This window comes from Molothrus ater, chromosome 3 (genome assembly GCF_012460135.2).
Source record: "Molothrus ater isolate BHLD 08-10-18 breed brown headed cowbird chromosome 3, BPBGC_Mater_1.1, whole genome shotgun sequence".
Lineage (NCBI taxonomy): Eukaryota > Metazoa > Chordata > Aves > Passeriformes > Icteridae > Molothrus > Molothrus ater.
This window is the reverse complement of record NC_050480.2, coordinates 91,179,326-91,189,794: the sequence shown is the minus strand read 5'-3', so window position 1 is coordinate 91,189,794 and position 10,469 is coordinate 91,179,326. Positions and strand designations below refer to the sequence as shown.

At 38.1% G+C, this 10,469-nt stretch overlaps 1 protein-coding gene across 2 annotated transcripts in view; it reads right to left on the bottom strand.

The window, feature by feature from the left end:
- Positions 1–1,508: 1,508 nt before the first annotated feature.
- UBE3D (ubiquitin protein ligase E3D) overlaps positions 1,509–10,469 on the bottom strand; it is a 79,024-nt gene continuing 70,063 nt past the window's right edge. For both annotated transcript variants that reach the window (XM_036379788.2, XM_054514361.1), the window contains one exon: positions 1,509–2,426. In XM_036379788.2, coding sequence (XP_036235681.2) covers positions 2,406–2,426 — 21 coding nt within the window. In that variant the 3' untranslated portion in view covers positions 1,509–2,405. The remainder of the gene's footprint in view (positions 2,427–10,469) is intronic.

Below are 10,469 nucleotides of genomic sequence, written 5' to 3'. Positions count from 1 at the left end.
AATTATATATTATCATATGTGGTCTGATATTTTCCAGTAATTTCAGTAGTTAAATGTCAGTAGAGGTCTCAGAGCTAGAATCAAAGAAAGGGAAAAATGACACTAAATGTGTCAAATTGCCCTGCCTTGCTGACACAGACAGGCAATTATGACCACTGAGAACATTGAGAAGGAAAATGTCCCCAAATGGGAGGCCAGCTTGAACAGAGAGATTAATTCTTTTTATTTTGGGAATTTCACAACTTTACTTGCAATTGTGGTGGGTCAACCCTGGCCAGCAGGTGAGCAAGCACCCATCACTCATGCCCACGTTCCTTTACCAGGAACAGGAAGAGAATAGGAAGAAAAAAGCAATAAAATCTGAGAATTGAAAGACAGTTTAATAAAGGAAGAGGGAAAAAAAATCAAACAGAAATGGAACCAAGCAATGCAAAGGCAGTAACTCATCACCTCCCACAAACAGACCAATGCTCACGTATTCTCTGAGCAACCACAAACTCGGAAGGCACCCCTCCTCCCCTTCCTTCCTCTACCACCACTTTCACTGCTGTGTTTGATGCTGTATGGTACAGGATATCCCCCATGCCAATTCAGATCAGCTGTCCCTGCTGTGTCCCCCTGCTAAGCTTGCCCCTCTTTACCAGGAAAAGTGGGTGCAGAGTGTGAAATAAGAGGAAGTTCAGCTATTGTCAAAATATGGATGTTGGAGCCACCATTGGAGCCACAAACCACAGCACCATAGGCTGAAAAATATTTTAAAGATGGAATATTTTGGTGTGTGATGATTGAATGATTTCCTTCTGCAAATTGCTCAGTCCTACTTAGATACTAAGATATTTACCTGTTGTTAGATATTAATTATTTTTAGATGTTTGTTATTTTTAGTTGTTTACTATTGTTACTTATTTGTTACTAAGTACCTATTATTAGCAGATACTTAAAATAGAGACTCTGACAAGATAAAGGCCTTGTCAGCCTCTAAAGAAGAGAAATGATGCTTTAAGTTTTAGCATTCATTTTTTCCAGAATCTATGCTGCCTAGGTGTGTAGTTCTGAGCTTCATATTAAGTGTGAGTAAGCTCTCTTCACAGAGTAGGTGGACAAAACAATTCCTTTTCTAGCTTGAAACCAAGGACAATCTATACATGTTTCAAGCCTAAGAGCATAAACAACTGTGGACTGAAGAGAGCAAACAAGAAGGATGGGACTTCATAATCTGAAGGTGTAATTGGACAATTAGCCCCAATATGCAAAGGGACCAGAACTTACGAAAGTGTGAGATCTCCTGACCGGTCGTCCATTTTTTTGGACCGGTGACCATTTTGGGTTCATCCTGGGTGTTGGCCCTGGCCAGGCTCTTGTACTGCCCAAGGTGTATCCATTAAAGCCTTTAAATAAATACCTACTTTATTCTTTAACTCTGTCTAGCCTCTGTTCTAGGTCAGCCTTCTCAAGGCATCATGGGAAGCTGAAGCTGTCACAGAAATTAGGCAGAACAAATGGTAAACTAATTTAGAAAAAATATTTTATTCATAAAATGACTCAACATAGGTGCATAGATAAAATATCTTGGAGCTATATAATTTAGTCCCTGAATACAAAAGTCAGAATAATTTTGTTCTTCCTTCAATACTGAAAATGAAAATAATAACAGAGAAATTATATCCAGAGTGGGTGCTGTGAGGCCTCAGCTCCTTGTTTTTGGATACTGAGGTGTCCAACACTTTGTAGGATCACTTCCTATGTTAGGATCATTTAATGAGTAAAGGGCATGTTAACTTTCCTTGAAATAATAATAATAATTATTCCAAATAACCATAAAACCTGATTCTTCAAAACATACATCATATGATGTATGCAGAAACTATCTTCCTTCACTCTCAAGCAGAGAGGCAAACCTTAATGCAGAAACAATATACATGATAAACATCTAAGTTTTACAAAAAACAGATTTTATATTTTAAAGTTGGACTTCTAACTTCACCAGAAAAAAGAAGGTAAAGAACTCACATTAGTATCCATAACATTTTAAAACATTTGCTATCAGTTGTGAACTCTCGTAAGGATATATACATTGCTATCAAACACTGGCAAAGGTAGTACAAGATACACAGGGAATTTCCTTTTAGCAGTGAAGACAGGATAGTAGTCACTCCAGCTGGATGTCACAGGAGTGACAGGTAAGTCACTCTTCCAATGACATCTAAGAATGCACTGGATACAAAAGTCAAGTCTTTGGTTTTGAACACATTCAGATATGAAAAATACACCCACCCACCCCACCTCAGTTTCTTTTGTATTGCCAAGGGATTTTTTTCTACAAGTCCCACTATTGGAAGTTATCTGTACACTTTTCTCCTGAAAATAAATCTAACAACAGTTTTCAACACAGGTATCTTCGTTCTTCACATCTTCAAAAAGGCAACCTACAAAAGGAAGCAAAAAAATAGTATGATTAATTTCAACACTGCAGGTGAAACAAAGATGCTTCTTGTATCAATAGAAATGATATAATAATCTTTTTACTTAATGACACACTAGTGCAATCAGAAAACAGAGGATGTATTGCTATTTTTCCACCTCTTCTCTACCTAACATGTCTCCTAAAAATTCCCAAACTTTCTTTTTTTGCTCAAGCACTGCCTGTATTGTAGAACTAAAATGTTTTCTTCCCCTAGAATAACAAAGAATGTTTATCTCATCTAACTTCAAAGGCTATTTGATAGTATTTTGAAACTAGCTTAGATTAAATCTTTGATACATTCCCAGTTTTGTCTGAATATTAGTTTATTTGAACAGTGCTGTCACTCTATGTCAAATCCTGATTCCAAAGTCACAATGAGAAGTCCAAAGTAATAAAGAAAAATGTCCTACATTTTGAAATAACCAAAATCTTACCAGACGGGAGAAGATAAATACTTGTATATGATCAGAAGATAGCAAATTATGTACCTCTTGTCTTTACTGCACTAAGTGCACTGTCTAACAGCTATTTAGAGGGAAGGTGATCTATCAAATACAAGCTATCTACAGGATTTCTGCTGTCCCAAACTCATTTGTTCTTGGTCACATGCATGCAGCAGTTTCTCCTGTATGGTTTTGATTTTGTTTGGCTTTCTTCAGGATATGCAGTATACTAATGCAGAAAGTTAAGTAAGATGACTGGAAATGACACATCCAGATTCTTATCTCATAAGGAGATTGCTTCACATATTTCTTGTTGATCACAAAAACAGAAAAACAGATGTACAGATGCCTTTGCAAAAATGCAAGAAGAGAGAAAGAAAAATGACCACCAGGTTACACAACTGTCTTCTGAAAAGATACAACCTATTCCTCCTGTCTGATGAAAAACATACAAGAAAAGAACTTCTGAGACAGACACTTCCTCTTTGTTCTCTGCAAGAGCTTTCAACAGTCACTTAAGTGAAGATTAAAATGACCATCAATTACAACTTTGGATTTTCAGAGATGACCCTCAATCATCACTCTACTCAGTGCTGTGACAAAAGAAGTCATGAAGCATGATCAACCAGAAGGAACTAAATGCAAGCATAAAGTACCACTGAGTATTCAGAACAGAGGATAAAACACAGCTAAAACACTCCTTTTGGATCCTGTGCCCAAAGTATGTTTAAGAGAGTTATATATCTGCTATAAAGGATGTAAAAAAAAAAAAAAAAAGCAATTTTTTAACATATCTAACATAGTTCTCAGAGAATCAGTCACACAAAGGATTCATGTCTAAGTATCACATCTATAAGGCATAAATGGGACATGACAACAATTCTTGGTTAAGAATAGAAAAAAAATACCATGCAAGCTCACTTCCTGAACACTCTTTTGCTACTCTGAGACTAACAGCAATAACCCAGTAGAAAACTGCAGTTACTGCATAGAAGGGTTTGTACAGACAACACAACTGAGATCTCTGAAATCTCCCACATTTCCAAATCATTTTTTTCTTCTTCTGAACTGGAACTAAAATTCAGAAACAAAAATTTTCATGTCTTATATTAAACAGAAGGAAGGAATTCTTTATTATAAGGATGGTGAGGCATTGGAACAGGTTGCCCAGAGAAGTTGTGGATGCCCCATCCCTGGAAGTACTCAAGGCTAGGCTGGATGGGGCTTTGAGCAACCTGGTCTAGTGGGAGGTAAACCTGCCTGTGGTGGGAGGTTGGAACGAGATGATCTCTGAGGTCCCTTCCAACCCAAACCATTCTATGATTTAAAGAGCATAAATTTTCAGAAGTGTCTATAGGCAAACCATGCCAACAATCTGCTGGCTCACCAAGGGTGGAAGTTGGCCTGCCTTTCCCATGCAAACCTCACCACACTGACACATGCCCATAAAGTGTTTTTTTTCAGCTTCATCAGCATTTTCCAGCAGTAAGCTGCTACACCAAAATAATTGCTGTCAGCTCAACCAAGGGGTGTTGTAAAAGTTAGAGACTACTCAACATATAGGGAAATTTATCCACTATGCCAAAGATTCCCATCCTCAAAGACAAAAATTGAAAGCAAAATCAATATGCTTGTCACCTTTCTCATGATTTAGTTGCTCAGATTAATAGAGACATAATTATGAGCAAATGTAAAGTTTTAGCTCTGTGGAAGAGTCATAAGTTATACAGGCTGCGGATGAAACCCTGGCACCAGTCAAATCAAAGACAAAACTCACAGTGACATTAACAATGCGAAAGATTTGTCGTTGCATTGCAAGGAAAAAAAATAGAAAAATCAAGAAAAGCAATAACCATCTCAATACACAAGACTCAAAATTTTAAGCAGATTTTTCTCCTGAGATTGCAGACTCCTTTGCTACACAGTTTTGATGTGCCATTAGAGTGGATATATTTGTTTAATTTGACTGCTTGCTATATTTTATAATGCATGAAATACACTTTTCTTCTCCTTTGAGAGAGTTATTTGCAACATAATGCTTCCCTAGACTGCTAGACTCTCCTACTGCCCAATAAACTGAAAAGCAACGAAAGTAATAAATTATTACTGTCTGTGTTTATATTTACTACCAATGTGAATGAAAAGAGCATATTAGATCATCCTACAGCTGACATACCAGCAAAAAAAAAATGCAAATCAAGCTGTTTAAAAACACCTGCAACCCATGAAAGCACTTCAGAACAAAATCAACTGAAACGAAATCACTTAGGAAGTTTCACCTTATCCATCCAAAGTTCAATATGAGGCATATAAAATATTCCTTTATTATACTGTTACTGTAGATGCAGTTGGATATCTAAACAGCAGTAAATTATATGTTCTACATAATAAATGAATTACTATAGGTTGGGAAAATGGGACTATGTGGTTCTCCCCCAGTTTTCCATCTATTAGGATACAGTCTCTACAAGACAGACAACTACTTGCTTCTTCCAGCTTTAGTAGCAATGCTTTCAGCAGTCTGCACATCCAGTATTTCACTGCTATGAGAGGATTTTGAAAGAAAAATGTGTCAAACACTTATCTCATCTACAAAGGTTTATTACTAAATTCAGAATAAAAGTCAGTTCTAATTAGTTTTTTTACTGACCTTACCTCAGCACATTGTCCCCTTCTGAAAGCTCTCAGATTACCCCTTCAGTAAACAATAAAGCAGCATCAGCTTTGTTAAAAATCTCTCGGAGTCAGGACAAGTTAAGATATCCAGGTACTGATGCTCAGTTTTAGAAGATGTGGTCTCTTGGCTTTCTCAGAAAAATCATAGAATGGTTTGGGGTGGAAGAGACCCATAAAGATTATCTAGTTCAAATTCCACTTGCCATGAGCAACCTGGTCAAGTGAAATATGTCCAAACACTGAGGAGTAAAAGGTGAAAGAAAACAGTTGCAACTTCTTAAAATATTTTTTAAACTATGGAGACCTAATGAATTTAGAGATAAAAGGAGGTGGTTCCAGATGGCTGAAGCTGGTGGAAAGAAATCTCTTCTACCAAGTGCTACCACTAGGTGAGCTGGCAGAGTGGATGACTGCTGTAAGAGAAGCAGGAGCGTGAGAGAAGCAGCTAAACAACATATTTCAAAGAAATGCAATCTGCAAATCATCTAAGCAAGGAAAAAGAAGTTCAATCTTTGAATCACCTCCAAGAATCATCCAAGGAGCAGGTTCTTACTTCCACAGTAAAACAGGAAATAATACATCAAAAGTTGCATTCCCATGTTGTAACACAAGTTTTGAAACTGTCCTTATGTTGCTCTCTTTTAAGGAGTCCAAGTGAATGGTGCATAAAAATCCCTATGTATGTCTCTCAAAGCTGACAATGAAGGATTTTAAATACCTAAGTCTCTCCTAAGAGCGAAACAAAAGTATGTAGAAGATACAGAATTTCTCTTTAGTTTTAGAGAGGGAATTGTACTTCAGTTTACTTCTGCATAATTATAAAGGAAAATAGTGGGTTGGAAGTAGTTATGTATGCTTCAGTTTCAGCAGAAGAAATTAAATCTCTGAATGCTTCCTAAAATATGACTGCTGTGTTTTTTTCCACTGCACAACAAATAATAAAACACCACCACCAGCTCAAACCTCAAGTTTAAATGTATAAAATATATTTTACTTTTGTCTTCTTTGAACATTAGGCCAATTTTTAAACACTACCATGCCCAGTTCATAGTGCTACATCGTGTTTTAGAAGAACACAACTTACATGGCTATCTTAAATCATATCTACTGCAACAGCCAGTCTGTACATAGACAGATACCCATGCTTTAATCCTGCACATGTGCTAGTGTGAAATCAGCCGTGATGAAACGACTGCAGAGGAAACGCTGATTACACACCAGCAAGGCTACAGCCTACAATCAACATCAAATGCTGTATTTATTTCCACTCAAGACTGACAGGTAATCAAGTAATGCCATGCTATCCATGTGCACAGGAAGAGAATAACCTTCCCAAAAAGACAAGGACAGCTGTGGGCAGAGCTCTGCTCCTAGATCCAGCTGTGCTGGATGATACTAATCTCACAGGCTCATGGTGTCTCTCTGCTGCAAGTTACCATTCCTTTCTCCCCAAAAAAGACCACTTCAGAGTTTCTCCTACTATCTGGTGAAATCAGACTGTTACACCAAACTCTACCCTCTGGTCTGTATTAAATGGATGGGTTTATCCTAGAAACAAGAAAGGGAGGGGCTTGCACAAACAATTCTGCTGGCAGATCAGAGAGGAGAGACAAATCTCTGGTGGAAATGAGAGTGAAAAGCTGAGGATAGTGGTATTTTCCACATGTACTGCTGGATTTGAAAGATAACATATACTCAAAGCCTCACACCAGTCTAATTCATCCAGATTTGTATTGCTACAAATGTTATGGCTAGTGCTAAGTGTTATGGCTTAAACCTTAATAACTACAGCAAGTACAACTGCTTGTGTGGTTGCAATTATATTGCAGTCAAGATGCCTTGTACATAGAATACACTTATACCTTGGAAAAAGACTCAGAGAAAGTGATATAAACATGTTTGTGTGAGTATAACTGAACCTACATATCCCTTATCCCCATATTTAATAATGCACTAATACCACTACAGGGACAATGCGCATAAACAGACAGAGAAGGCCATAACCCTGCCTGACACATTTCTCACTCCTGTAAAATAATGACAGATCAACGAGTGGGAGGATTAAAGCATCTGCACCATGCCTAGGTCCCAGCTCTATAAATATTTGATTTCTGATAAACTCTGTGAGAAGTTTGGCATTGCCATAGGTGCTGAAAAGGGACAGAGCAGACAAAGGAATAAGGTTTTTCCCAGAGGGGAAACAGTGCTCCTTCCATTCCTGCACCACTACCAGAAGCAGTGACAACCTATAACTGTTATCATTACCCTGTGGATTAGCAACTACTGGCAATAGCTGGTTATAAATAACCACATTAAATCTTAAGAGTTCACCTGCCTACCCACACCATACAGTTTATATATTTGTTCTCACCTAACAATCTGGGATCAAGCCTGCAGATGCACAAATACCCTGTTCCAGAAATACATTTGGCACCAGTGTCAATGAATGGACACAAAGCAGATGGCATTAGATGAGCAGAGACATGAAAGAACATTAACTGCTATATTTACACTTGCTCCCACTGAATCCAGAGACCCATAAAAAAGCAGCTGTCTTTTCCAGACTTGAATGTTACCAAGCTGTTGCATATTACCCCAAGATCTCTGGGGTAGCTTTTGGGGAGAGCAAAGGTATTTTTAGAGGAAATTGGAGAGTAAAGCAGCATGTTCACTACTAGAAGAATAAGAGAAGCCAGAGACAGAATCATTATGGTTGGAAAAGACCTCCAAGAAGATAGAACCCATCAATCATTGAGATGATCCTACCTTGACAGCACACTATGTACTTGCCCCATAGGGCCTCCTGGCAGCCTGCAAACTCACTGGCTACACTCCAGCAGCAAAGGTGTCTCTGTTACACTGATGGTTAGCTCTTTTTCTTCTGTACTCCAGGCTCTTGTGATAATAGTTGAACCTTGGGTCACTCAGTGCCTGTTTCTCCTATGGCATGGAGGTCATGTAAGCAGATTGGCTGCTCTAATATCCCCTCCACAGCCCATCAATGGCAGCCACTTCACACAGCACGTCAACGTTTCCCAACATGCTTTAAATGCCATGCAGTGAGAAGTCTGGTTTTGAGTATGCACCAGAACATGAAAAAGTGTTTCATCTAATTACCCTTCCTTTACATTTTTGGTCTAAGAAAACCAAGGGAACATCAGCCTGTGTTCAAAGCACCATAACTTCATATCACTGGGTTGGTATGTCTTAAGTATTTTACTATAGAAACAAAAACTTTTGAAAAAAATGTCTCGAGAAGAATACAAGTCCCTTGAAAAGGTCACTAAAACAATACTACAGATTGACAGAACAGATACAGTTGTACAAGCCAAGCTCAAAATATTTAATGAAATAACAAAACTAATGTGTAGGGTCAATCTAAAAAGTGTTCAAGACTATCACTATCATGCTCAAGTTTCAAAGAAACTAAAATACATCTGGCATACTCTCTCAGACAAACACAGCAGCACTGTGCTGCAAGACTATGTCATGAAGGCAATAATGAGGCACAGATTGTGGAACCATGCTATCCCAGCAAACTAAAACCCTGCAAATTGGGTTGAAGAACAAAAGGATGTGGAATGGTGGCTTTGCAGTCTGACCCACTAACCCCGACAGGGCTCAGGTTTGGGTAGGGAGGAGGGGGCATTCTGTGAAGGACTCTACCTCACTCACTCCACAGGATGTTGAGGTCATTCTTTAGCAGACATCTGCAGGGAATTTCACATCTCAATGAGTATGTGCTTCAAACAGCTTTAAGGTCTCACAAGAAACATAATTTTGGTCAGTGCAATGCTACCACAGAAGCAGAGGAACAGAGGTGGCAATGAAAGCCGGGAAGAACCTGGCTTCAGCAGACCTATCATCTGAAGAGTGAAATTCCCCAGAACTCCCAGAAGGCTGGGGAAAGGTAAGTCCTCCACTGTACAATGTGAAAGGCACTGTACATCTCTGGGCTTTCCAGTCTTCAATGCAGGAAGAAACTGGTTAGAACACCACTCAGATAAATCACTTCTGTCCAAGCTGGAGAAAATGTGAAATACACCCAAAACAACCAAGCAGAAAGAGAATTAGATTACTTTCATTCAGTTTCTAGTAGAATTAATTTCAACAAAAGCAAGGGTTTCCTCCTTTAAATATGATTTCTCAATCTGATAATGTACCTCCAGGATTTAAGAAATAAACCCATCTATAAATCAGCATGCATTCTTTCAACCTAATCCTTCCTAAAGTATTAATTTCTTATAATAATGAAGCTGATTTGAAATGTGACAGAGATAAATTACAAAAAGCAAGAGATTCCTCTTAAGAGTACCAGGCTGTGCATGTGTACTGCAAGCTATCACTTTGCTATTGTTAACAGTTGTGTGATGAAACTTGCCAAAGCTTTAGAGAGAAAACCACTGGCAGTTGCAAAAACAGTAGAAAATAAATCTCTCCATGTTTTTAGCTGATAGGAAGACAAGCAATTCTTTAACATTTTAGATCAAGTAGTTCTTCGTGTGAAAAAAGGAAAAGTTTTTTTGAGTTTGTTTTATTTCAGGATGAGATGGCTATTAATCTTTTTGTTTCTTTACATCTAGGAGCCACAAAACTTCATGGCTTTATTTTGTTTCCTGCCAACTCTTCCTCATTAGCCTGTACTATTTTTATTTCCATGGCAGATGTTATTTCTTGAGGTGCCCATCATTAAGACAGGCACAGAAATAGCAGTATTATTTAACTTTGCTAGTCTTACACACACTTTCTTGAATGCAAACCATAACAGAGTGTGTAATTGGGTACTAATGTTACATTGCAATTACTGATACAAAGCAAACTGAGCTAAAAAACCCCATGGAATTTGGGATTTTCTTAGTCAACACCAGATGAAGTTTGGTTTTTAC